Source organism: Pelodiscus sinensis, chromosome 31 (assembly GCF_049634645.1).
Source record: "Pelodiscus sinensis isolate JC-2024 chromosome 31, ASM4963464v1, whole genome shotgun sequence".
Taxonomy (NCBI): Eukaryota; Metazoa; Chordata; order Testudines; family Trionychidae; genus Pelodiscus; species Pelodiscus sinensis.
This window is the reverse complement of record NC_134741.1, coordinates 6,501,818-6,529,811: the sequence shown is the minus strand read 5'-3', so window position 1 is coordinate 6,529,811 and position 27,994 is coordinate 6,501,818. Positions and strand designations below refer to the sequence as shown.

Below are 27,994 nucleotides of genomic sequence, written 5' to 3'. Positions count from 1 at the left end.
TTATTTCGAAAATGCTTTGGTGTCTACATAGCACGAAATATTGAAATAACCTGCTATTCCTCTAGTCTCATTAACACAGATACAATAGCAAAACTCTATTATTTTCATCACTACACTTTTAAACAAGGAAACAGAGGAGATAGATACCTAAATGGCTACATTACTAAACCTAAAGTACAAATATCAAAAGAATAAAATTTTCAGGCCCCCACACCTTGATATTTGTAGCTCAAAGCTGGAGCTGCTGTGGAAGGAGGTGAAGCTACAGAAGCTGACAGGGGACAATCAGCGGGCGGAGGGTTATTTTTTCTCCTCCCTGGGCTGATGTGGCTAGAACTGAGGAGAAGAAAATCCTCTTCCCTTCTCCTCAGAAGATGGAAATTGCAGTTTGTTCTCTCTCTGGTTCTACTAAAGCTGGACCCAGGACTAGACCTTTTCTTTCTAAAAACCTAGTGAGAGCTGAGAGCAAATTGCTTGTAGGCTGGATTGCTATTGCACGTGGACTCTTTAAATGAATACAAACCCTTAACATTCTCCAGCACCAGTGCACATAAACCAGGCAGTCCTGTCCCTCAGCTGGAACCAGTTCAAACCTGCTGTGTCTGGTTTCTATTTCTGTCCATTCAAAAAGGGTGAGATCTAGATGCCTGTAGGCAGGTCTTTGGTCTCCACAGGCCGTGCTGTGCAGAAGAACTCTCGCAGGGAGACCCTGGGTTTCCTCTTGTCAACATGGGAGCACCGATGCAGATCGGCAGAAGCCTGGCTCCACCTTTCCCCCCCCCAACTCACCTGGCCATTGCAATTAGGGGGAACAACTACTGGTAACAAAAAGACAGGGTGTGCTTGTGTATGTGTGTGATATCATATGCATATGATAAGTGCTGATTGCTACATGTTCTACCAATAAATGTGCATTTTGCCTTTTCCCCTGAAAAGATCCTGTGCAGTACTTCAAGTACAACAGACATGCCAACAATCTTATCCAGAAGTCCGCTCTGGCTCAAAACAAAGAAAACATAATCATTAAATTGGTCGCTTGTCTCACCTGGCAGGACGTCACGTTTCAGAACTTTCACATTAACTCCAGTACTTTCATGAAAATATCTTATTATGATAGAAACAACTTATTAATCGGTGTGGTTGATGAATGTACCATAATCGTGAGACATGAAGTTTCACTCAATTCCTGTTGCAAAATCTTATGAGCTTCTAGAATGAAAACATTTTTCACAATTGCTTCTCTTTTTCCTTAAGCTGATGAAAATTTAAGTTCAAACAATGGGGAAATTATCTTAGTGGTCCACTCAAAAGATCTGAAACTGTGATTGTGTTTTATGGTCTGATATATAATAACTCCTGGCCAGGGGTAGCCCGTGAGCTTAGGCAGACTAGGCAGTTGCTTAGAGCGCTGCTGGCCCGGGCGCCCGATGATGACGTCACGGCCATTGATGGCCGTGCAGGCAGGGGTGCCAATCGCGCCTTCCACTTGGGGCGCCAGTTGCTACAGCCGGCCTCGGGCTGCTCCTGCTCCTGGCATTGCCACAAACTCAATTTTAACAGAATCATCTTTTATAATACCTTTCTTCACTGAAGCACTGGAACCTACAGAGTGGACAACTAACTGATGTATCTTACATTGAATATAAAGCTGATGTCAAATTTCTCACCATAAGCAATCTTTACCGTACAACTATAACAGCTGCAAAATGTTGTGTGGATTGTCAAGTTTCTTTAAAAAAGGATATTCCTTTTGCAAAGCCTCCTTAAAAGAACACATTCTTTCCTTGCTATTTGCACTCATTCTGACACTAAAATAACATTTTATGATTAAACTAGTGGGCTGTGCCCCCTGCTCGCTACTATTGCCAACCCCCCTCCCTTTGAACCCTGCCAAACCCCCCAAACATCTGGCTGGGAGACCCCAATGAGCAGGGCTAGACAAACCGCTGAATCTACTCATCCATGGTTAATAGAATTCAGCTGGTCGCTCCATGCCCTCCATTCACTGGGCTTTGCGCCTGCACAGTGCTGGTCTGGCGCATGCGCCGTGCGGCGCTGGCAAGTGGCTCTTGCTGGGGTTTGTCAAGCCCTGCCAATGAGATCTCAGGACACAGATTGGTACAACTCATTCCCTGCAGCTGCAGAGCTTTCAGCTTCTCCCCAACCTCCCAAACAAGAACTGACTAATTCTGTGTCCTGCCCAACCCCCACCTCCGCCTGTCCACAGCCCGGCTGTTAGTTCTATCCCTGCCCAACCCTCACCTCTGCCTGTCCCCAGCCCGGCTGTTAGTTCTGTCCCTGCCCAACCCCCACCTCCGCCTGTCCCCAGCCCGGCTGTTAGTTCTGTCCCTGCCCAGCCCCCACCTCCGCCTGTCCCCAGCCCGGCTGTTAGTTCTGTCCCTGCCCAGCCCCCACCTCCGCCTGTCCCCAGCCCGGCTGTTAGTTCTGTCCCTGCCCAACCCCCACCTCCGCCTGTCCCCAGCCCGGCTGTTAGTTCTGTCCCTGCCCAACCCCCACCTCCGCCTGTCCCCAGCCCGGCTGTTAGTTCTGTCCCTGCCCAACCCCCACCTCCGCCTGTCCCCAGCCCGGCTGTTAGTTCTGTCCCTGCCCAGCCCCCACCTCCGCCTGTCCCCAGCCCGGCTGTTAGTTCTGTCCCTGCCCAGCCCCCACCTCCGCCTGTCCCCAGCCCGGCTGTTAGTTCTGTCCCTGCCCAACCCCCACCTCCGCCTGTCCCCAGCCCGGCTGTTAGTTCTGTCCCTGCCCAACCCCCACCTCCGCCTGTCCCCAGCCCGGCTGTTAGTTCTGTCCCTGCCCAGCCCCCACCTCCGCCTGTCCCCAGCCCGGCTGTTAGTTCTGTCCCTGCCCAACCCCCACCTCCGCCTGTCCCCAGCCCGGCTGTTAGTTCTGTCCCTGCCCAGCCCCCACCTCCGCCTGTCCCCAGCCCGGCTGTTAGTTCTGTCCCTGCCCAGCCCCCACCTCCGCCTGTCCCCAGCCCGGCTGTTAGTTCTGTCCCTGCCCAACCCCCACCTCCGCCTGTCCCCAGCCCGGCTGTTAGTTCTGTCCCTGCCCAACCCCCACCTCCGCCTGTCCCCAGCCCGGCTGTTAGTTCTGTCCCTGCCCAGCCCCCACCTCCGCCTGTCCCCAGCCCGGCTGTTAGTTCTGTCCCTGCCCAGCCCCCACCTCCGCCTGTCCCCAGCCCGGCTGTTAGTTCTGTCCCTGCCCAACCCCCACCTCCGCCTGTCCCCAGCCCGGCTGTTAGTTCTGTCCCTGCCCAACCCCCACCTCCGCCTGTCCCCAGCCTGGCTGTTAGTTCTGTCCCTGCTCAGCCCCCACCTCTGCCTGTCCCCAGCCCGGCTGTTAGTTCTGTCCCTGCCCAGCCCTCGCATCTGCTCCTGCTGCAGCCCCAGGGGTTCTTCCTCCTCCCATCCCTGGGGCTGGAGGGAGGGACTACTTTTTTGTTTTGGCTCCCAACAGCAGGCCATGTGTTGAGCCCCGCTGAGGGCTGCAAACAAAGAGGCTGCCCACGGGCTTCGTGTTGAATAGCCCTGCTCTAGAACATACATGCTAGGGTGTATGTGGCTACAGAAGCCCATTTGCCATCCCCAAGGAGCTGTTCCCCTCCCCACTATGAGTGCATCTACACTACAGAGTTTTGTCAGAAAAACAGCCATTTTTCCAACACAACTTGAGTTATGTCCACACTGCAAGCACATTCTTCTGCAAGAAAATCTAAAGAACAGAGGGTTTTTTCCAGCATTGGTAATCCTCATTCTATGAAGAAGCCTTTTTCTAGAAGAGCTCTTTTGGAAAAAGGCACGTGTGGACGGGGAAGAGGGAGTTCTTTCAAAAGAAGAAGGAGGAGGAAAAAGCACAGGTTCCCCAGTGGCCACTCCATCCATAGCAATCACAGCTTACATGCAAGGTAGAGTCCATTCAGTGTAGACACTATCGGTCAAAAAAGCAGATGCGCTTTTGCAGTGTGGACACTCTCCTGCACAAGCAGTTTTTGCAAAAGATCTCTTCCGAATGAAGCTTCTTGCACAAGAAGCCTGCAGTGTAGATGTAGCCTATGTCCCAGTGACACAGTCTGACCTCAAATCCCAGGGTCCCCCGGACCATAGAGAACAGTGGCAAACAGGCTGCACAATCTGTGGGGCCATGAGACTGGGGTCTCTGCCTCACTTACTGAGTGCTCTCTGGGGTTGGACTGTCCAGATGCTGCACAGAGCTGAGGCTAGAAACAACATCAGGGTTACAGATAGAAAATGCACAGGCAGACTAGTGGATGTGAATCTAAGGAGGCTGGTCACAGGGTCCCTAATGCATGTTCTGCATCCACCCACCTGGTATGTCTCAGGGATACAGTCTGAACCAGGGTCCTGGCCCCACCCAGAGCCAAGGTTGGATTCTCTCCCCAGGGAGGGAATCTGGCGGGAAAGTGAAAATCGGGGCCTTGGCATCAACATCGATAAATGTCACCTGCCGCCGGTCACAGTCCAGACAAACCTGGATCCTGCTGGGGAGAGGGTCCCAGCAAAGGCTGACCAGAGGGACAGTGAGATGCCCTTGCACACACCACAACTTATCCCCACATCTCTCCACAGCCCAGATCCCCCCCCTCAGGGATACGACTGATCCGTCCCTTCCTCTTCACAGACTCTCTGGCCACCCCCACAGCCCAGTAACACCCATCCCCCACCTCCACCTCCCAGCAATGTCTCCCCGATGTGAATCCTTCATGGCCCAGCACACATTTCTCAGAGTCAAATCTCTCCGGGTTGTTGGTCAGTGGCTGCTGTGTAGGTTCCCATCTCACACGTTTCCGATCCCCAGACAGGACGAGGTGGGGATGAGCCGTGTCTGGATCCAGAGTCACAGTCACTGGAGAGAGAATCAGGGCGTGAGGGGCAGAGCTCAGCTCTGGGGGTGGCTGGGGCCATTTCTCACCCTCCCCAGCAGCCCTGTTGTGGCTGGGACAGGCCTGGGCCCCAGGGAGCTGCCTCTGTCCTGGGCCCTGAGACTGAGCTGAGCTGTCACTGCAGCGCCTCAGCCTGGCAATGGGACCCGCTTCATCAGCTTCTCATTTGTGTGCAGAGGCTGCAGCCTCCTGCCCCCAGCTCGGGCTGCTCCACCCCCAGGGCCAGGCCCAGAGCAGGAGGGTCCAGTGGGAGGGGGGGCAGGGGAGGCAGGTACCAGCTTTACCCCCAGAGGGAAACTCCCTCCCCTGCTGCAGCCTCCACCCCCCCGCCCAGGGCACAGAGGGGAGGGGGCAGCGCGGGGGAAGAGCCGCCTCACCCCAGAGAGCAGGGCCTGGGCATTAGTCACCCCCAGGGCAGTGGAGGGTCCAGGGCTCCTGAAGGCAGCAGGGCTCAATTGGGGGAGCCCAGCTCTGGCTTCTGGCCTGGCCGGGGGCAGGGCTCTGGGGAAGGGGATCTGGGGTGGGGTCACTAGGAGGGGCCAGCACAGGGCAGAGGCTGGTGCCCAAGGAGGGGCTGCACCGATCAGCTGCCCCGACACAAAGCGCAGCCCCTGCCTGCAAAGCCCCCTGCCTGCAAACTGCGCCCATAGTGAGAAGTGGGGGGGTCCGACCATCCCATTTCTTAAAGGGGCAGGACATGGCCCCTCCTCCTTCTGATCTAGTGCCCCTGAGGCTCCTCACCGCTCAGTGGGCAGGTTTGGGCTCTGCCTGTCGTGGTCGCTGGGGGTTTGGTTGGTGACTTGAGCTACAAGCTCAGGAAAATATTTTCAGTCTCCATTTGAAACCTCACCCTGTTTGAAAGCTTCCAGGGACTTTCCTCCTACTCCTTCCAGGACAGAGGGCAACGTGTCTGGTGGGGGAAGGGAGAAGAAAGGGGAGATTTCAGGAGTCCATATTGCCCACAACACCCCCAATCCTAACACACAGACCTGGGTTTTCATTACAGCAGAGACACACTTGGGGCCATCTACACTGCAGAGAAGATCGAGGCTGCTGCTGTCGATCTCCCAGGGTTCGAATTAGCGGTCGAGTTAAAACAGCTAATCAAACAGAGGGACGTTTCTGTAGATGCTGGTAGACCTACTTGCAGAAGGAGTAAGGAAAGTGGGAAGGAGCGTGCTCTTCTCTCCACTGCCTGCAGTGTGGACAGCTCCAAAAGGACGTGGGGATGACAGTGGATGAGAAGCTGGATATGAGTCAACAGGGTGGCCTTGTAGCCAAGAAGAGAAATGGCTTATTAGGATGCATTAGGAGGAGCATTGCCAGCAGATCTAGAGATCTGATTATTCCCCTCTATTTGGCACTAGTGAGGCCACATCTGGAGTATTGTGTCCAGTTCTGGGGCCCCCACTAGAGAAAGGATGTGGATGCATTGGAGAGATTCCAGCAGCAGGCAACCAGAATAATGAGGGGGTTGGAGCACTTGTCCTACGAGGAGAGGCTGACGGATTTGGGCTTATTCAGTCTGCTCACAATGGTGTCTTGACAGAATCCTTCAGCGTACTCTGAGGAGTGCAACAAGGGTGCCTGTTGTCACCTTTCCTGTTCTGGATCACAATGGACTGGATTATGAGCAGGGCAACAGATGGCCATCAGCTGGGCATTCAGTGGACACCTTTCATACATCTAGAGGACATTGATTTTGCTAATAATGTCGCCCTCCTTTCACACCAACATGAAAACATGGAGGAAAAGGTTGCAACACTAAACAAAACTGCCTTAATGATTGGACTCAGCATTAACAAGGGAAAGACCAAGACAATGAGGATGAACCAATCCAGCAACAACATCATCACACTGGGAGGGGATAACTTGGAAGATGTGGAACAGTTCACCTACTTGGGGAGTATTATGGGCAGAGATGGAGGCACAGACAAGGATATCATTGCTAGGATAAGGAAAACAGCAGCTGCATTTAAAACTCTTTGTCCCATAAGGAGCTCACAAATAATATCTGCGAAGACTAAACTGCAGGTCTTCCAAACAAATGTGAAGAGTGTGCTCTTGTATGGACGCGAGGCCGGGCGTACTAACAAGTCTTCAAATCACAAGCTACAGACATTCCTACACAGGTGCCTGAGGTACACCCTTTGCATCAAATGGCAAGACTTTGTCCCAAATGAGGAGTTCAGGAACAGAGCAGGACAAGAAACACTTGGGCTGTGTCCACACTGGCATGAATTTCCGGAAATGCTTAAAACAGAATAGTTTTCGTTATAAGTATTTCCGGAAAAAGAGCGTCTACATTGGCAGGCTGCTTTTCCGGAAAAGCCCTTTTTCTGGAACAGCATCTGTGGCCAATGTAGACGTGCTTTTCCGGAAAAGAGCCCCGATCGTCATTTTCGCGATCGGGGCTTTTTTCCGGAAAAGACTACTGGGCTGTCTACACTGGCCCTTTTCTGGAACAGTGTTCCGGAATGAGGACTTATGCCCGAGCAGGAGCAGCGTAGCTTTTCCGGAATAGCAGCTGATTTTGTACAGTAGAGCATTGTTGCTTTTCCGGAAGTTCAAGAGCCAGTGTAGACAGCTCACAGCTTATTCTGGAAAAGCGGCTGATTTTCCGGAATAAGTGGCCCAGTGTAGACACAGCCTTGACATTTAAATCAAGAGAAGAAAGTGGGGATGGGTAGGCCACACACTGGCTACGTCTACACTGGCCCCTTTTCCGGAAGGGGCATGTAAATTTCATGAGTCGTCGTAGGGAAATCCGCGGGGGATTTAAATATCCCCCGCGGCATTTAAATAAAAATGTCCGCCGCTTTTTTCCGGCTTTTAAAAAAGCCGGAAAAGAGCGTCTAGACTGGCCCCGATCCTCCGGAAAAAGCGCCCTTTTCCGGAGGCTCTTATTCCTACTTCAAAGGAATAAGAGCCTCCGGAAAAGGGCGCTTTTTCCGGAGGATCGGGGCCAGTCTAGACGCTCTTTTCCGGCTTTTTTAAAAGCCGGAAAAAAGCGGCGGACATTTTTATTTAAATGCCGCGGGGGATATTTAAATCCCCCGCGGATTTCCCTACGACGACTCATGAAATTTACATGCCCCTTCCGGAAAAGGGGCCAGTGTAGACGTAGCCACTCAGTAAACCACCATCCAGCATAGCCCGTCAAACTCTCACATGGAACCCGCAAGGAAAATGCAAAAGAGAAGACCTCAGATAACATGGACAAGATCTACTGAGACTTGAGGATGACAACTGGGGTACTCCTGGAGTCACCAAGAAGTTTTGTCTCAAGACACAGTGAGGTGGAGACTTGTAGATGACCTATGCTCCACTTGGAGTACAAACGTTTAAAAAGAAGTAGTCTGCAGAAGAGAATAGTGAGGGGGAATTCGATAGCAGCCTTCAACTTCCTGAAGGGAAGATCCAAAGAGGTTGGAGAGAGGCTGTTCTCAGTAGTGACAGATGGCAGAACAAGGAGCAATGGTCTCAAGTTTTAGTGGGGGAGGTCTAGGATGGATATTAGGAAAAACTATTACCTTAGGAGGGAGGTAAAGCACTGGGATGGGTTCCCTAGGGAGATGGTGGAATCTCCATCCCTAGAGATTTTTAAGTCTTGGCTTGACACAACCCTGGCTAGGAAGATTTAACTGGGATTGGTCCTGCTTTTGGCAGGTAGCTGGACTCAATGATCTCCTGAGGTCACTTCCGGTCCTATGATTCTATGGTTCTAAAAGCTGAATTAAGTTACTTCGACTTCAGCTAGGCAATTAATGCAATTAAAAAGTCCTGAAGCCTCCTACTTTCTGTCTCACTCAGGCCTCTCCCAGCAAAAGAACCTATCTCTCTGCAGCTTCACAGCCAGCCCAGGGCAAGCTGTGAAGAGATTCGCTTTCTCCTCAACATCCCCTCCCCGACTGCAGACTCCACTGGGTTTGGCTCATTCACTTCCTGACATTTGTCACAGCCTAGGCCCAGATCCTGCCAAGACTTTGGCGTCAAAGTAACTTCACCCGCTTGGGTCCCTTTGACAGGAGTGGGAGGTTCGGAGTTTGCGAACTCCTGGCTCTACCTGTGAGCCGTGGGGTCTGTGTACTCAGCGTCTCTGCAGAGAGCAACACGGAGCTGGGTGCCTTTCTGTCTGTGTGTTGGCCATTTAGTGCACTGTCAGTGCAATTACAAAGTGGCTTTTGGGACAAATAAGGTTCAAATAAAGTGACGAGGAGTCCTGTGGCACCTTATAGACTAACTGAAGTGTAGGAGCATAAGCTTTCGTGGGCAAAGACCCACTTCGTCAGATGCATGTAGTGGAAATTTCCAGAGGCAGGAATAAATATGCAGGCCAGGATCAGGCTGGAGATGACGAGGTGGATCCAATCAAGGAGGATGAGGCCCACTTCTAGCAGCTGATCTGGAGGTGTGAATTCCAAGAGAGCAGAAGCTGCTTTTGTAGTTAGCGAGCCATTCACAGTCTTTGTTTAATCCAGAGTTGATTGTGTCAAACTTAAAGATGAACTGTAGCTCAGCAGTTTCTCTTTGAAGTCTGGTCCTGAAGTTTTTTTGCTGCAGGATGGCTACTTTTAGATCTGCAATTGTGTGTCCAGGCAGATTGAAGTGTTCCCCTACAGGTTTTTGTATGTTGCCATTCCTAATATCAGATTTGTGTCCATTGATTCTTTTACGTAGGGACTGTCCAGTTTGGCCGATGTATATAGCAGTGGGGCATTGTTGGCACATGATGGCATATATTACGTTGGTGGATGTGCAGGAGAATGTACCAGTGACAGTATGGCTGATCTGGTTCAAATAATCCACCTGAGTTTCTGGGACAGGAAGTGGGCACCATTCTGACCCCATAATTCAACAGAAGCTTCATCAAATTAGGAACCAAATGACCATCAACGGTCTCTTTCTATGGCCTCAGATGCTTCGCTCACTCTCCCCTCCCCAATCCCTTCTCGGTACCTGTGAACTGCCTCAGCGTCTCCGACAGCGCAGTGGTTTTCTGGGAGAAACCCCTGACTTGTTCTTCCAGTTCAGTGTCAGCCTGGAGCCTCCCAGTCTCCTCGTCCAGCTTCTCCAGCTGGGCCAGCAGGAGTCACTCTTGTTCCTCCAGGAACTGCCGCAGCTGCTGAAACTCATCCACAATCATCTGCCTCTCGGCTTGAGTCTGTTTCTGTATGAAAACAGGGAAAGGGCTGGTCAGGGACATGGATGGAGCCTGGGGCCCTTTCATGGGGAGCTGAGTGCGCAGCAGGGAGAACTTGGCAAACCCACAGATTTCTGACACTTAACTCCACCCTATGGGTACTAAGCTGAGGCTGCAGCAGGACACCTGTGAGGGTGGGGGCTGGAGGGGGCGGCACCTCCACGCAGAGTGATGTAGGTGGGGATGGTCTGACAGAGGCAGGGACAGGCCCACGGAGGCCGACCAATGCAGGTGGGGGAGGCCCGGCAGGCAGGCGTGGGCATGTCCTGTGCTCTGGGGATGGGTCTGTGACTCCCTTAATTAAGCAGGTTGATTTCTGTTCAGGGTGGCTGGGGTTTGCCCCAGCGCTGCCCTGCAGTGGTAACACCCTCTGGGCAGGTACCCACTGCTCCAGTGCCTGGTACAGCTCCTGGCAGCAGTGCATCCTGGGAGATTCCCAAAGGCTGCCTGGCACAGGTCAGAGTCGCACTGGGCAGTTCCAGCCTGGGGGTAGTTTTGCTCCAACCCAGTCTGCTCCCAGTGGTGTCTGGCGTGGCCCTGCGCTGCCTGGAGCCCTGCTGTGGGTGAACTCAAAGTTCTTGGGTCCCACACAGTGTTCAGCCCAGCGATCTCCTCTAGTGCCGGTCACAGCATCTGAGTTTAACCTCTCCCGGAGCAGCCCAGGAGTTCAGCATCCCAGTGGGAAACCACCTCTCTGCTGGGCATCTTTCTCACCTAACCAACGTGTTTCAGCCCTGGGGCTGAGGTGGCAGCATGGCTTAGTGGTTAGGATCATGAACTGTGTCTGGAGAAACAAAGGCTCTAAACAGACCTCATCTGCTAACTGCCTAGCTGATTCACTGTCTCTTCTCTTTCCCCCCCTCCCCTTGTGCTTCAATTTCCTTCCCAACTTTTGTCTATCTAGAGTGTAAACTGCTGAGGGCAGGGATTGTCCCTGGTTGTGTTTTGTGCAGAGCCCGGACATCACATGGCAACTGCGATGCAAATACAAGTAATAACATTAAATTCTAGTAATCAAACCTGTAACAACAACAGCAGCTTGTAACTCCCCTTTTCCTGTCTGAAGGCAGCACATTCCCAGAGGCCAGCCTGCTGCTGATCCATACCCCTCCCATTCGGTAACAGGCCCTCATTTCTCCCTGGGGGGGAGGGGTAGGTTCAGAAGGATTCCGCTGAGCATCTCAGAGAAGTTTCTCACATCCAGTGTCTTTAAAGACTTGGAATTTGGCCTCTGTTGCCCCCTAGCCGGAGCATTTCTTTTGTCACAGCCTCTCCTGGGCCAGGCAGGCTTCAGCTGGCTGGTGAGTTACACTGGGCCAGAGAACAGTCAGGGAAATTAGCCAGATGGGCAGCACCGTGTGTGCTTGGTACACCCAGGACTTTCTGCGGACCACATAGATGGGGCTTGATCCTCCTGGCAGAACAGCTTCAGCGCTGCCTGGTGCTCCCTGCACACCCCGCCCCTGCCTGCTCCCTTCATTACCTGCAAACTGAGCTGTTTGACGAGTTCCACCATGTTCGCCAGCTGCCTGTTGGGCCCGAGGGGTCCCTGCTGCACAGGGTCCCTGCACTGCGGGCAGGTGACGGCTGAGCCGGGTCCCTCCTTGCACCGGTTGAGGCAGGCGCGGCAGAAATTGTGCCCGCAGGCTGTGATCACCGGGTCCGAGAAATACTCCAGGCAGACAGGACAAGTCACTTCCATTCTGAGACTTTCCACTGTGCTTGCTGCGGCCATGGCTCCCTCTGGGCTGGGAAAGAGGATCAGTTTCAATTTCCTGAGCTCAGGCTCTACCTGCCTCCAGCAACAGCTGGCTGTTCCCCTCCCTGGAGCTGACTCAGGCTGTTTCCTGGAAGGGGAAGAGCCAGCAGGAGACATCCCAGCCCTGGAGGCTTTGGTGATCAATGTCCCACAGGCTGGCTCTGGCACCTGCCCCTGGGCTGGTGTGGAGGGTCCCTGGGGAATCACATGTTCCCCAGAATCCACCAGGCTGTGATGCTCAGCTCCCAGAACTGTGCCTATAAGGAGTGAGAGTGAATCTTGTGCAGAATTCATTGTGTTTGATGTGTGATGTTGACAGATAAAGTAACAGTTGAGTATTTATATGGATCTAGTTACATGCTCCCAGTTGCAGTTTTCCCATGTTCAATTTTCACAGCAGTGGGAAATGCTAGGGGGAGGGGCAGGCAGTACTTGGCTCAGACAGTAACTATTCAGTGACAGACACTGAGATTCAAACAGGAAAAACTTTATTGTTAAACCGGAAATTGTTAATGTGACTCTCAAAACAGAGTAAGTCAAAGTCCTTCAAGGATAAGAAGTTCTCAAACAGCCCGGCTCTTCCTGGGCCTGTGTGGAACTTTCAGTTACTATGAAGGGAAAGATTTTTCATCAATTTGCGAGTGGACAGTGAAATCGAGGTTCGCTGGCATCTGCTCCCTCCAAGCCCAGTGACATTCAATTCTCAGGCCAAACACCTATTCCAGCTGGAATCCATGTTTCAAGGGCCCGATTCTGACGTGCGCTAAGGCTGCTCTGGCTCGTTCCAAAAGGAGCCTGTGTCACTAGCGCTGCCAAAATTCATGACTTTATGAGTCTCATGCGCACAGGAGCGGCCAGGCCGGGTCAGACAAAGGCCCCAGGGGGAATGAACAGAACAGGGATCCCCAGTGACCCGCCCTCTGTGGCCCATTCCCAGCGTCCTGCCGACCAGGCCGGGTCAGACAAAGGCCCCCCCAGCCCAGTGTCCTGTCTGCCCAGTGCCCAGTGCGGGTGCCCCAAAGGGAATGAACAGAACAGGGATCCCCAAATGACCCGCCCCCTGCGGCCCGCGTCCTGCAAACAGAGCCCAGGGGCACTTCAGTGCGGGGCTTTGCAGGGTATTGGGGTGTCTGCCAAAGCCCCGTGGGATGAGGTGGGAGGTTTGGAGGGGGCGGGCTCGCAGGAAGGGCCGTGAGGGGCTTGCAAGGGGGCTGCGGGGGGGCTCGCAGGGGGATTGTCACGGTCGCGGGGGGGGGGGAGTCGCGGGAGCTGCCAGCCCAGGGCGAGGACCCGGCCCCCCCCCCGCAGGTGACACGTTCCGGGGCCCGAGCCCGGCCGAGTCCGCGCGCTCCCGCCCCAGTGGCCCGAGAGGCGGGTCCGTGTCTCGCGCCGGAGGGGGGAGGCGGCAGCAGGCGCGTCACTGGGCTCCGCGCTCTCATTGGTTCGTGGAGCCCCGGCCCCGCCCCCTTCCGAGTCCCTGCCCCGGCCTCGGTGTCTCTGGGCGGCCCCGTCACTCCCGGCCTGACAGCTGGGCCAGGGGAATCCCCGTCACCCGGGCGGGGGAGCAAGGGGCGGGGCAATTACGTCACTGATGATGCGGCCACGGAGGCGTGACAGCCCGGGGAACCCCTGTCAATCGGAGCGAGAGCAAGGGGCGGAGCAAGTAACGTCACAGTGGGGGGCGGGGTCCGTTGGGCTCCTGCTCTCATTGGTTCGTGGAGCCCCGGCCCCGCCCCCATCGTCTTTGGGCAGCCCCGTCACTCCCGGCGTGGCAGCAGGGCCAGAGGAATCCCCGTCACCCGGGCGGGAGAGCAAGGGGCGGAGCAGTTTACGTCACTGATGATGCGGCCACGGAGGCGTGACAGCCCGGGGAACCCTTGTCAATCGGAGCGAGAGCAAGGGGCGGAGAAAGCAACGTCACAGTGGGGGGCGGGGTCCGTCGGGCTCCCGCTGCGGCCAGTGGCTGCCACGCCGAGTGCTGGGGCGCCGGGCTGTGGGGGCGATGGAGGGACAGGGGCTGCACTGCGGCGCTGGGGGCGTGGCCGGGCAGCGCGCGGGCTGAGCTAAACCCCGGGCGCTGGACTCTGAGCGGAGTCACTAGCCCGCTGCGCATGCGCGGTCTGACCGCGCCGGCCCCATTCTACACCCCGCAGCCGGCAGTTTAGTGCGTCCCTGCCCGTCACTCCCCGCTCGCCCCGCGGCGGCCGCAGTAACGTCACGCGCCGCGCGCCCTGAGGTATCGGGGCGCCCCCCCCCCGCGGTCCCTCCGTCGGGCTTCCTGATTGTCCCGCCGCGCAGGGTGTCTGGGCGGGCCGGGGGCGCACAGAGGGGCTGGGGGAGGGGATATTAACAGGGGTGAGGAGGGGCCCTGGTCTGAGGGGCGCAGAGACGGGGGGGGGGTCTGGCTGGGGCAGGTGGCTGAGGGGCCCAGGGGAGGATCTGGCGGGGGCAGCGGTGAGTGAAGATTTGGGGGCTTTTTCGTTTTTTAATTTTGATTTTTTTTTTTTTATTCTCAGTGCTGGTGCCCTCACGCCCCTGGACCTGTCCGGCTATTGCTGAGCTCAGGGAAGTGACACGGCCTCTGCTCCCCAGCCCAGAGGCAGCCATGGCTGCAGAGAGCCCCGTGGAAAGTGTCCGGGAGGAAGCGCCGCGTCCCGTCTGCCTGGAGGATTTCACAGCCCCTGTCACTCTGGAGTGTGGGCACAATTCCTGCCAGGCCCCCCTCAGCCCTCAGGGCAGAGACACTGAGCAGCAGGGACCCCTCCGGCCCAACCGGCAGCTGGCAAACGTGGTGGAACTAGCCAAGCCGCTGAGTTTCCAGGCAGCACAGAGAGCAAGATGGGACGGGGTGTGTGGGGAGCACCAGGAGGCTCTGAAGCTGTTCTGTGAAGAGACTCAAACTCCCATCTGTGTGGTGTGTGACAGATCCCAGGCTCCCAGGGTGCTGCCCATAAAGGAAGCTGCCCAGGAGTACAAGGTACAGAGTGGCTGTCCAGTGCATTTTAATTATCAGTGCTAGTTACTGGTTAAATTCCCCACTGCCCCACCAGTGCCTGCTTCCCTCTGGTAGCTAATGTCAGTCTGCAGCTGCTGGGAGTTCCCATCAGCCAGCAGTCCTTGTGGCCACCCCAGGCAGACCTCGAGAGAGATCCCTGGCCCAGGAGAGCCCATTTCCACTATCAGCCCTACCTGTCAGCAGGTTAAAAAATACTGTCATTGATAAAATTGTAATCTGTTAATGATTAGTATTGTTAACCATTTTTTACCTCCCTAATCCCCACGTGCATCATTCTTTTTAAAGGTGCTACCACTGATCCTTCCCCCGCCCTCGCAGGTGTCGTGCTGCATCCGCAGTCTCCTTCTACGGACAAAACCATGTCCAGGGCTAAGTCCTTGGTGAACAGGGGCAGAACTCCACAAAACAGGGACTCTCTTAAAGGCAGACAGATGGGCTCCCAACATCTGATGGGGTTTGCTCTCATGCTTATATCTGTTTCTTCAGGAAAAATTGGAGGCCCATTTGAAGACTCTGAGGGAAGAGAGAGAGCAGGTGCTGGGAAGGAAAACAACAGCAGAAGGGAAATGCCAGGAGTATCTGGTAGGTGCCTGCGGCTATGGACCAGCAAGGACTGGTATTGGGAGGGCTGTGTTAGGACGCAGACTCCTGTGTGGCCTTGGTGAGGTTGGGCTTGTTTGTGTTTCTCCTGGATCGTGGATTGCAGGGTGAGATCCATGTGTAGAAAGGCCTTGAGCATCCATGTCAGTGCATGAGTCCAGGGCCAACTTATTCATTAGGCACAGTGCCTAGGGTCCACAATACTTTTAGGGGCCCACAAAAATGTTTTAATTTCTTTTAAAATCAGAAGAAAAAAATGAACTTTTAGGGTCGAAGAAAATGTTTTAATTTTTTCTCACATCAGAAAAAAAATGAATCTTTTAGGGCCCACGAAAATGTATTAAATTTTGCCTAAAAAAGAAAAAAAATAAAATGTTGAAGTAGTTAAAGTTATATCAAAAATAATTTTTAATATTGATATTATTATGGTGGGAGGGGCCCACGAAGGCATAAGTACCTTGTGTCCACGAAATTTTTAGGGCTCAGAAAAATGTTTATTAAAATACAAAAAAAATCACAGTATTTAAAAATGTAATTGTTTATATTATATTATTAATTGCAATAATTCAAATCGAAAGTTGGAGCTCAACTCAACAATCGGATATTACACCATAACGGAATTTCCATCAGTAATACACATTTGCATTTTTACCGAATACTTTCTTGCACATGTATACATATAATAATTTTATGGAACTACTTATCAATTCTGAACTAAGGTGAGTATATTTGAGATGTAACGGTTTTTTTCAAATGTTATAATTAAGCACCCAATATAAACACAATAAAATATACATGTGCACTTCATTCCATTCAAATTTATTCACACGTATTTAGTGAATAACAATCCCGTATTTGCAAAATTAATAAATTATATAAGGTAATCACTAACCTAAAGAGATAACTTACTGATGAAATTAATTATAATACATACCTTTTAAGTAAACAAAACGGAGAACACTTTGATATATGCACTATTATTTTGTACTATAGTGAGAAGCTTAGTGACTGTAAATTGTATTGCCAATATGGCTTCGGCCATAGGCGCCAATTGAATGATGGCGGATAGGAGGCCAACTTTGCCTCAGCGCAGTCGAAGTATCTGATACTTCGACTGCGTTGGTATAAAGACGAATATAATCCAGGCTGGCTTAGATTCGTCTTTATACCAACGCAGTCGTAAAATATCATTTTTAATATATTTTTTTTTTATGGAAGAAAGGGCCCATGAAGGTAAAAGTGCCTAGGGCCCACGAAAGTCATAATGCGGCCCTGCATGAGTCCAGCCTTTGTGGCTTTCCCAGACATCCTCCCCAAAGGAGCTGAGTGTCCCCCTGAAGGGCTCTCTGCTCACTTGGTACATTAACATGTTTCCTTCTTTTTCCTCCCAGGGTATCTCTGTCAGGGTGGTGCTGAGTCCTGCCTCATGCTGCTCAGGGTCTGAATTTCCAGAGCCCATGAATAACAAAAGATGCTACGGTGGCGGCACATCGGGGTCCCCCGCCTCCTGCACCCCTGTAGTGGCACGAACAGACTCCACTAGCCAGTAGAATAGAGGGAGTTTATTGCTTCTCCAGGATACAGCACAGCACAGATGTAATCTGGTTTCAGGAACTGGGCTAGGAGGCCGCAGTGCCCCCCCTTGAGATAGGGGGTGACTGGGCCCTACAATCCCAGCCCCCTCCCTAGCTCCTTCTCCCCTGCTTCCTAGGCCGACACTAAAAAAAGTCCCTTCCAACCCTACCCCCCAGGCAGTGGCGGCATTCCACCTTCCTTTGTTCCTCTCCCTGGGAGGTAACTGGTCGAACAGGTTACCTCCCTGACCATCAGCTACTCTGCTGGGCCGTGGTACAGACAGTAACCAGTGGGGGTCACCCACAGCCCAAGCCCAGCAACCAGCAAGGTACCAACAGTACGTCATAGCTGCCCATGACAGACATGGGAAAATTCCTTTCAGGGGGACACAGGGGCCAAAGGAGATGCTGGGAGAGCCACCTCTGCCTACTAACCACAAAGTAGAGTCAAATGTCACACATTTTAGGGTTTTCCAAGAAATTCTCCCTGCTGCACACTCAGCTCTCCATGAAAGGGCCCTGGGCTCCTTTCATGCCCTTGACCAGCCCTTTCCCTGTTTTCATACAGAAATGGTCCCAAGCCGAGAGGCAGATGATTGTGGCCGAGTTTCAGCAGCTGCGGCAGTTCCTGGAGGAACAAGAGCGACTCCTGCTGGCCCAGCTGGAGAAGCTGGACGAGGAGATTGGGAGGCTCCAGACTGACACTGTCAGGAAACTCTCTGCTCAGATTTCCCATCTCAGCGAGCGGATCAGTGAGCTGGAGGGGAAGTGTCAGAAGCCAGCAAATGAACTCCTGAAGGTGAGACTGAGGGAGAAACATCCCAGCTCCCCACACAGGAAAGGGAGGTTCCTGAATCACAAGTGCTGAGGTCCAGTTGTCAGATCTGGGTGTAACTCCATGTGCATTGCTGCCATGTGAGTAATTGCTGTGCTTTGTAAAGTTACAGGCACAGAGCTACTAGAGATTGTAAAGTCCCATTCGCTCAGGGGATCCATTTTCCTGGGGTCAGGGCAGGGCCTCTCTTCCCATGTTTGCAAAATCCCTTCCCTGATGTCCCCTGTGTGTGTCCAATGGGGCTGAGAGTCTTTTCTGTGTCTTTTTTTTCTAGGACATCAGAAGCACCCTGATTAGGTATGTGGCTCTCACTCCCCTCACGCTGCACAGCACAGGGAAAGAGCTTGGAGCTGATGTTAGCACCACATCTCTACAGGGCTCTACAGCCAGATGTTAGATACGAATATTTTTCATTTATTTAATTCTGCGGGTCTCACTCTCGCACAGCAGACTCTGGAATTCCCCATTCAGGGCACAGTCTGACCTCAAGTGTTTCCTGGAGCTGTTACCTCCCTGTGGATTGGCTACCTCCGAACTGTGGGGTGGAACATGGGCCTGTCAATGCTGGGCACTGGGCACAGTCAGCCCGGGGCAGCAAGGACCAAGAGTCCGTCCCACCTGAGGGCTGTTTGGGGACCTGTGTGGGAGGAGCTGGGGGAGGGTGGAGCTGGTGTCTTAGTCTAGTCCCTATTGGACAGATTCCTTCAGTCCTTCACCTGGGAACCTCTTGTGTTTCAGTGCCTGAAGGCCAAGGAGTGAGTTGGCCATGAAGACTCAATTCCCCTTTTGTCCTCCAGCCAGTCTCCTCAGGCCAGACATGAAGAACAGCAATGGGGCCTTTCAGGGGAAATTTGCATGGCCATGGACTGTGTTGTCCTTGCTCTCAGGCTGGGAAAATTGGAGGAATTCTAACTCCAGGCCTGTTAGAGCTGAGACTTACTAGCCAGAAGTTATCAGCAGTAAACGACATACAATCACATTGAATTGTTTCTGTCCAGGTGTGAGATGGGGCAATTCCAGCTGCCAGAGGAGAGTTCCCCTGAACTGGAAGACCAAGTCAGCAGTTTTTCTCAGAAAACGATTGCTCTGTCAGAGACTCTGAGGGAGTTCAAAGGTACCTGGAAGGGATGGATGAGGGGAAAGTGGTTAAATTATCTGAGACCATTGAATCTGGCCTCTGAAGCCAATATTCCTCTGCCTCAATTCCCACGTGGAGAATGACGGCCCCATCACTCTGCTGTCCTTAGAGACACTGATTGAACAGACCCAGCTACTTGGAGATAGAGCCAGGGGTTTGCAAACTCTGGACCTCCCATTCAGAGATCAAAATGGTTAAAGTTACAGTGTTGGCCACGTGTCCCACCACCACAGCTCCAGGTTATGACAAGCAGTAATTGAATGAGAAACCAAGTGGGAGAGAGTGAGGAGGGAAAAGTAAATCTCACGTACAGCTTGTCTCTCCTGGGACAGGTTGCGGGGATGTTGGCTCCATTGCTGGGAGGTGCCCGAGTGAGAGAGGAAATGAAAGTTTCAGACTCTTTCATACTCCATTCCTGAGTGTGTCTCTGTCTGGTCTCTGATACAATTGAAATGCAGAGTTCAGAGTGGGGACATTGTTATAAAGAGGAGTGCCTGGAGTCTCACCTCCCTTATCCCTTCCCCCACCAGAGACGCTGCCCTCTACACTGGAGAGAGCAAGAGGAAAATCCCTGGGAGCTTTCAGACAGGGTGAGTTTGCAGGTGGAGAGTCTTTAAATGATGAGAAAATTCCAGTGAAAACATCCTCATGGGATTGTCATTGAAGTTATCAACCAGACCCAGTGACCACAGTGCACACAGCCTTATTTCTCACGCACTGATCAGTGAGGAGACCCAGGGGCACTGCATGGGGACCTATGAACACTTGGAGAAACACCGGTCTATGGGTTTGTGATGCTAAAGGGGTGAAGTTAAAGCGCACAGTGGACAACACCTTCAAGCTCAGATTTCACTGCTCAGTTTCAATATGGGGTTGGTTTCAAACAATAAATAGGCAGTGAGCTGCCTGGCTTCCACTATATCAGTTCGTTCAAGGCAAGAAACTTCTGGATCCCCAAAGGCTGTTATGTCTAGTGCAGGCCTGGGCAAAATACAGCCCATGGGTCGGATCCACCCCACCAAGCCATCGGATCCAGCCCACAGATGCCACTCCCCATCTACAAGTCCCTCAGAAAGCAACTGTGAGCCTGGAGGGGAGGGGGGAAGGCTTCAGGTGCTGTTTCCACCCCCCAGGACAATCTCATTGGCCGGTTTCTGGCCAGAAACAAAGCACCGCGCTCCCTCCCCTCTGGGTCATAATTATTCACACATGCACATGGCCCTGCAGCCTGTGAGAGGGTCGGGCAGGCTCCCTGCCTTCCTGAGGTGCTTGGCCTCTGGCCAGGAGTCACTCAGATAAATCTCCTGTCCAGGACTTGCCTCTGCCACCCCAACCTCTCCCTTCCCCTCCTAATCTCTGTTCCGCACTCCTGCCCCTCACTCACCATGCCCAAACTCTGTACTCCTCCTGCATCTATATATGCAAGAGCTCTCTGTGGTCAGAAACCCACAACCCCTTATTAGTCCACTCAGCCACTTACCTAAATTGAAGTTACTTTAAATATCTAATGAGTAGTTGGCGAATCCAGTGTCCTAAATCACAGCCTGCCTCCTTCACCCAAACTCCCTCCTAGACCCCCTCTATCTGTCCTGCATCCCAAACCCTTACCCCAAGCTTGCTTCCTTCTCCCAACGTTCATCCCAGACCCTGCATTAATGTCATGAAAGAGTGCAGCTCTCAGCCACATTCCATTTGGCCCCCCATCAAAATGTATTGCCCACGCCATTGACTGGATAAGGCTCAGTGAGAGCCAAGTAAGTGAAAGCTGAAGCCAGACTATTTTAGGCTGGAGAAAAGGCAAAAATGTTCGACAGGGAAGAGGATTAGCTACTGAAACAAAGGAGCAAAAAGCTGGTGGATTCTCCATCTCCTGATGTCTTCAAATCACTGGGGGACTTTCTAGAAAGCACTGGCTATGTCTAGACTGGCATGATTTTCCGCAAATGCTTTTAACGGAAAAGTTTTCCAGTAAAAGCATTTGCGGAAAAGAGCGTCTAGACCAGTACGGCCGCTTTTCCGCAAAAGCACTTTTGGCGGAAAAGCGTTCTTGCCAATCTAGACGCGCTTTTGCGTAAAAAACCCCCGATTGCCATTTTTGCGATCGGGGCTTTTTTGTGCAAAACAAATCTCTGCTGTCTACACTGGCCCTCTTGCGCAAAAGGACTTTTGCCTGAACGGGAGCAGCATAGTATTTCTACAAGAAGCATTGATTTCTTACATGAGATTGTCAGTGTTCTTGCGGAAATTCAAGCGGCCAGTGTAGACAGCTGGCAAGTTTTTCAGCAAAAGCAGCTTCTTTTGCGGAAAAACTTGCCAGTCTAGACACAGCTACTGTGGGGAAACAGAGCTTTGTGCCTGGGTAACTGGACTAAGTGCAATGGCTTGTGCCACTGAGGGGGTCAGACTGCATGACTGAGAATATCTTCTTTAATTTTAAGATCTCATCCTGCTAACACTCAGCACACATGTTTAATAATAAACATCTGAATGGTGGTGTTAATTTCACTGACTCTGTTGTGGAAAGAGTTTATAACGTCTTTCAGATGAGAGAGAAAAGTTTGCTGCAAATCAGTGAATGAAGACTAAGGGTTTTAAATACAGCAGCCTACATTTAACCTACGTCCATGGTCAGGCAGATGAATATGTGGCTTATCAGAAACACTGGGTGCTGAGAACTAAATCCCATTGTTACAGACTCAGTAATGTTGTAACACAAGCCAGGTACAGGCAGTCCCCGGGTTACATGGATCCGACTTACATTGGATCCCTACTTACAAACGGGGTGAGGCAGCCCCGCACTAGCTGCTTCCCCCCAGCAGACCAGGGAGACGCGAAGCTAGCGCCCCCTCCCCCAGCAGACCAGGGAGATGCAGAGCGGCTTTTCACAGCAGACACCTCAGCTTGAGAATAAAGGACTGAGGGAAGTGGGGTGTGGGAGAATAAAACTTAGCTCTGGATAAATGTTTGGCTAGAGTTTCCCCTACAATATGTACCAGTTCCAACTTACATACAAATTCAACTTAAGAACAAACCTACAGTCCCTATCTTGTACGTAACCCGGGGACTGCCTGTACAGACAGAAATGAATGTGTATTTGGGATCTAACTCCTGTGCACTGTTTATGGAATATATAGACTAAAACTTTTGCCCACAATGGCAGAGTCTAGCGTGTGTGTCACCACGGACAGAGTCTGGGAAGAATGGGGGCTTGGAAAGGATTAAAGCCTCTTCTGAAATGTCTCCAATTCCTCTTCTCCCCCTGCCAGGCTGCAGAACACCCATGTCTGACTCCAGCTCAGCCCCTGGCCTGCAGAGCCAGGGAAAGGAAATGGCCATGGCGGAGCCTGTGAGCTTCGAGGAGGTGGCTGTGTATTTCTCTGAGGAGGAATGGGCTCTGCTGGACCTGGGCCAGAGAGCCCTCTACTGGGATGTGATGCAGGAAAATTATGAGGCTGTGAGCTGGCTGAGTAAGGATTCCTGCCTCCTTGGGTAACAGCAGCTGGGTGGGCTCTGGAGCATCTGGGTTGGGTTTGGTTCAGGGTTATTCATTGCCTCTGCCCCCAATGTCAGGAGTATCTGCCATAATAATCCTGGCTCTTGTGTGAAAGACTGTCCCCTCCGTGCCCACTCCCAGGGAAAGCAGGTTCAGGGATGTAACAATGGTGTGGCTCTTCCCACACCTAAGGTCTCACTGCGCTTCTGCCCCCCATCTTGCCCATCTTGTGCCTTGACCAGAGGTGTGAATGGAAGGGCTCAGGCAGGAACAGCAGGTACTAGAGGTCTGGGTCTGGCTGCTGTTAGTGGCTGCAGGGTCCCCATGTGGCAGTGTGCTCAGCCACTGGAAGGAGGGTGTGGTTCCCAGAGTCCTTCCCTGCTTCTAGCTAATCTCTGTGACATGCTGTTCTTGCCAGTGGGAGGGGCTGGATACTGGGGCTGAGGGAGGGTGGATGAGGCAGTTCACGCTCTGTGAGTATTTTGTCCGAGGTAGCTCTGTAGTAGAGAAACGTGAGCAGAGCTCTCCTTGCATTTCAGGCACAGGCTGGGTTTCCTTTCAAAACTTCAGCTTCATTCTCTCTGGGGCTCACTTGCCTCTGTGTGCAGTAGAGATAAATCACGTCATCTGTGTTGTGTTTTTAGAGTGAAATATCTTTGGGTAGGGACTTTTTCTTCCTGTGTGAATGTCTGGCTTTATCTTCAGGAGACCTGTGTTCAGTTCTCTGCTCATCACAATCTTCCTGTGTGACCTTGATCAAGTCTCTTAGACTCTCTGTGTGGTCATTTCTCTCTTTACTAGCTTTTATAGTGTGTCCCTGTTTCTCAGGGCTGGGAAGGATACCTACACTAAAGAGGGGTGATGCTTAGCTCCATATGAGCACTGCGATAGCATAATGGGGTCCTGATTTACATCAGAGTTCCCAGGTGCTGCTGTGATTGATAATTTTGCTTCCCTCAGCAACTGCAGTGCCATTAGAATTGCTACTAGCGCCACAGAGCATTGATATGGCTTATTCAGTGCGGCTCTTTCTGGAGCCTTGATGCCAGTGGCACTGGCAGAGCGTGCAGCACACCACAGGGTTGCCGCTAAGAAAGACCTAAGCTCCATTCGGAGGCTAAAGCACTCGGCCAGGTTTATTGTGAAAGGAGCAGGGTGCTAGTGTCCCAGCTCCTCAGGCACAGGTATAACGAGACTTGTCCCAACCCAATAATGGTACCAGCTCAGTTAGCAGCTAGAACACTGCCCCTCAGCCAGTATCAACATGCCCCTCCTGTGGCTTTGCCCCTCCTCTCACATTGACACAAACAAAATGCATGTTGCGTTCCATGTGTTGCTACCCCCTTTGGCCTTCTGCCTGTTTGTTTGAGAAAAACATCCATATCCATTATCCCCTCATCCTGTTCATGTGCACAAGGGTCAGTGAGCTATTTGTTAGGACTGTGTGTTTGCAGTTACTGCAGAGAGCGTTGAGTTGATTGCCCTCCTCCTGCTCAGGAATGTGATTTCTTGGTTAGTTGGTACCCAGTGCTCCACCATTCTGCCAAAACCTGGCTTGTTTTAGTTACAAAATAATGGACATAAACAAGATAATCCTAGTCATCAGATCAGAATTTTCCCATTGACTCGGCACACAGCACACTTCGCACAAGGTTTCTTGCGATTGTGTAACTGTGGTAGCACAATGATCTCCATGGTCACATCACAGGTGGCTCTTCCAAACCCTAAATGCAGGTCCAAGAAGGGGTGGAGGCAAAGCTCAGGGGAAGGCGCTTACAAGGTGCAAATGTGGTAGATTCTGTGCCTCCCAAATCAAAGGCCAGGCTCGCCGGAAGAGGCAGACTGGGAAACCACACAAAGACTTCTGCTGGCAAAGTAGAACCAAGGTTACAGACGAGGAGCTGAGTAACAGCCCCAAGCATCAGAGAAGCAGCACGACCCAGCTTCACCCTGGCTGGTCGCTGGAGAAGCCTAGTGCCAACCTGGGCAGCCGCGGGAATGGCAGCTGTTGTGGGCAGCTAGCAGGGCCCACCCAGACACAGGTAGTCGGGGTTAGGAGCATAGGCAGGGCCTGAAGCAGCCTGCCAAGGATTCACTTAGCTGCTTAGACAACTTCCTCTGCCTCCTTCTGGCCCAAGTAGAATATTTGAGCCAAAGAGCAGGGGGAGCCCAGCCCCCCAGCCAGGAGCTTTGTGGACAGAGCCTTGGGAAGCAAGACCTAGTCCTTCCTCTCCAAGTCCTAGTGACCTGGCTTGTGGCCACTACAGTCTGAGCCCTGTCTGGGGGCCTTGGTGTCAGACCTGCCAGCCCTCCCTAGAGCTCCCCTTCTGAGCAGTGTGTTCCTGTCCTGCCCAGAGATACTGGGGATGGGGGGGGTGGAATGGGCTTTGAGGGGGACTGAGTTGTACCCTAGAGAGTGCAGCAGAGTGCTCAGCTCCCCTGGGGAAAGAGCTGGGCCATTCTCAAGGTGTGGGGGGGTGCACCTTTACTGCAGGTGTGTGTGTCCTGGGCTCTTGTATCAGCCAGATCCCAGTCTCTGCAAGGTGGGGAAAGGAGCCTCTCTGGATGGGTGACTCCGATCCTGACTCTGGAAGCAGTAATGGCAGAGACCTTAATGAACAAGATTAGCACTTGATTAATTGCTCTCCAAACAGGATTTCCACTCTCTGAAGCTCATGTGATCTCCTGGGTGGAGCGAGAGGAGGAGTTGCAGGTCCCAGATCACCAGAGCTGTAAGGAAGGGGAGATCATCAGTGGCACCCACACAGGTGAGCAATCGGTTAAATTGCCTCAGAAACCAGCTTATAGCAGGTGTAACTTGTGTGTTTTCATGTAGTCTATCTCACTCTTCAGTCTGTCTTCAACTTGAGCCAGAGTGTGGTGGGTGGGGAGAGGCTGGGATCTCTCCTCTGTGGAAGAATTGTGAAGGGGGCTAAGCTCATGATAATTCAGTCATTATTTTAGCGTGTCCCCTTTTCCTTTCCTGTTTCAGAGTTTTCTTTCAGCTCATCATAGACAATAACTCCTGTCTGGATTATTTCTCTATCCCAACAGGTGATGGGATGCTGACTGAGAACCATGATCTTGTTCAGCAGGACGGATCGGAGCTAGTGTCTCCATGTGAGGTGTTACTGGGAAGACCTGAAGGGCATGTTTCCCACATACATGAGCAGGGAGAGACTTGCGAGAGTCAGCATAGCCCAGAAAGGCAGAGTGGAAACCATCCAGGAGAGGGACAGGGTAAATACAGTCACAGAAGCAGAGGGAAGAAAAGTAACATGGAAACTGTTCAACAGAAAATCCCCCATCAACAGTCACCCTGCATTTGTAGTGATTGTGAAACCCTTATTGAACATCAAAGAGCCCATATGAGAGAGAAGCCCTTGAAGTGCTCTCACTCTGGGAAAAGCCTCAGTCAGCACTCTCACTTTACAAACCATCAGAAAATACATACAAGAGAGACACTCCATAACTACTCTGACTGTGGGAAAAGCTTCAGTAGAAGCGATCACCTTGTAAGACATAGGAGGACCCACACAGAAGACAAACCTTTCAATTGCTCTGACTGTGGAAAAAACTTTCTGAGCAGCTCACACCTTGTTACACATAGGAGAGTCCACACAGGAGAGAAATCATTCAGCTGCTCTGACTGCGAGAAAAGCTTCAATAAGAGGTCGCACCTTGTTACCCATAGGAGGACCCACACAGGAGAGAAACCTTTCCATTGCTCTGACTGCGAGAAAAGCTATAGTAGAAGTTCAAACCTTGTTATCCATAGGAGGACCCACACAGGGGAGAAACCTTTCAATTGCTCTGACTGTGGGAAAAGCTTCAGGAAGAACTCATACCTTGTTAGACATAGGAGAACCCACACAGGAGAGAAACCTTTCAATTGCTCTGACTGTGGGAAAAGCTTTATCGGGAAATCAGACCTTGTTAAACATAGGAGAACTCACACAGGAGAGAAACCTTTCAATTGCTTTGACTGCGGGAGACGCTTCAGTCAGAAGTCAGTGCTTGGTAGACATAGAAGAACCCACACAGGAGAGAAACCCTTTACCTGCTCTGACTGTGGGAAAAGCTTCAGTAGAAGCTCACACCTTGTTATACATAGGAGAACCCACACATGAGAGAGACCCTTCACCTGCTCTGACTGCAGGGAAAGCTTTAGTTGGTGCTCCTGCCCTACTAACCATCAGATAAAACATACAAGAGAGTCACCTCATAACAGCTCTGATTGCAGAAAAGGCTTCAAACACAGGTCAAACTTTAACATAAAAACAGCCATACTGGGTCAGACCAAAGGTCCACCTAGCCTAATATCCTTTTTTTCGACAGTGGCCAGTACCAGGTGCCCCAGAAGGGGTAGATCAAAGATCATAATGAGGGAATTTGTCTCCTGGCCTTTGACAAACAGAGGCCAGGGGCACCATTCCTTACCCCCTGCATTAGAGTAATTGGCTACTGCCAATGTGTATTGGCAAGATTTTGCACAAATACTCTTTCACATGAGTTTTTGCGTTAGAGTATTTGAGCAAGAGAACGTCTACAGGGGCATGTGCATTTTCTGTAAAAGATGTGCCATTTTAGCCATGGGGCTTTCTTGCGCAAGAAATTCATGTTGCCTGTCCACACTGGCCTTTTGTGCAAGAAAAGTTTCGGAAAGCTGATTGGTGTGGAGATGCACGTTAATCGGAGGGAGACTTCTCTTAGAGGAGAATCCATTGATAGAGACTCTCTAAGTTGTTGTCAGAAAGAGAGGAGAGGGCAAATCATGGGCCAGAGTTGACAAATAACCGCATACACAGGAATCCAAAGCATCAGGGAAGGGCAAACAAATAAGCAGTGGTAAATTTTTAAAGTGCTTGTACACAAATGCTAGGAGTCTGACTAATTAGATGGGTGAACTAGAGTACCTCATATTAAAGGAGGAGATAGACATACTAGGCATCACTGAAACCTGGTGGAATGAGGAAAATCTGTGGGACACAATCATACCGGGCTATAAAATATGTAGAAAGGATAGAGCAGTCCAGGTGGGTGGCGGAGTGGCACTGTATGTGAAAGATAATGTAGAATCAAATGAAATAAAAATATTAAGTGAATCAACATGTTGAATAGTATCGCTATGGATAGTAATTCCATGCTCCAATAATAAGAAATTAGCAGTAGGGATATATTACCAACCAATTGACCAGGACAGCGATACTGACATTGAAATGCTGAGGGAGATTAGAGAGGCTACCAAAATAAAGAGCTCTATAAGGGTATGTCTACACTACAATGTTAGTTCGAACTAACGGACGTTAGTTCGAACTAACATTCATAGGCACTACACTAGCGCTCCGCTAGTTCGAATTTGAATAGAACTAGCGGAGCGCTTAGTTCGAACTAGGAAAACCTCATTTTACGAGGATTAAGCCTAGTTCGAACTTACTAGTTCGAATTAAGGGGTGTG

At 51.7% G+C, this 27,994-nt stretch overlaps 1 protein-coding gene and 1 long non-coding RNA gene across 5 annotated transcripts; one reads left to right on the top strand and one right to left on the bottom strand.

Annotated features, from left to right (window-relative positions):
- Positions 1-4,668: 4,668 nt before the first annotated feature.
- LOC142821559 (uncharacterized) lies at positions 4,669-12,004 on the bottom strand. Its single transcript, XR_012898276.1, has 4 exons — positions 11,605-12,004; positions 9,878-10,088; positions 5,769-5,828; positions 4,669-4,881 (listed from the first exon to the last, which is right to left on the bottom strand). It is a non-coding gene; the product is annotated as an uncharacterized LOC142821559 (long non-coding RNA).
- Positions 12,005-13,608: 1,604 nt separating this feature from the next.
- Positions 13,609-27,641, top strand: LOC142821527 (uncharacterized). 4 transcript variants are annotated; one of them, XR_012898264.1, is made up of 10 exons: positions 13,609-14,116; positions 14,397-14,857; positions 15,383-15,478; positions 17,639-17,869; positions 18,180-18,202; positions 18,904-19,019; positions 19,574-19,633; positions 22,310-22,532; positions 25,191-25,304; positions 25,591-25,728. XR_012898264.1 is itself a non-coding variant. In XM_075912703.1 (10 exons), the coding sequence occupies exons 2-10, from the start codon at positions 14,486-14,488 to the stop codon at positions 26,664-26,666; spliced, it is 2,289 nt and encodes a 762-aa protein (XP_075768818.1). In that variant the 5' UTR covers positions 13,955-14,116; positions 14,397-14,485; the 3' UTR covers positions 26,667-27,641. The 4 variants fall into 4 exon arrangements, 3 of the variants coding, with proteins under 3 accessions (XP_075768819.1, XP_075768818.1, XP_075768820.1); XM_075912703.1 differs by having other exon boundaries at positions 13,955-14,116; positions 22,310-22,510; positions 25,591-27,641; XM_075912704.1 differs by lacking the exon at positions 22,310-22,532 and having other exon boundaries at positions 13,940-14,116; positions 25,591-27,641.
- Positions 27,642-27,994: the final 353 nt, after the last annotated feature.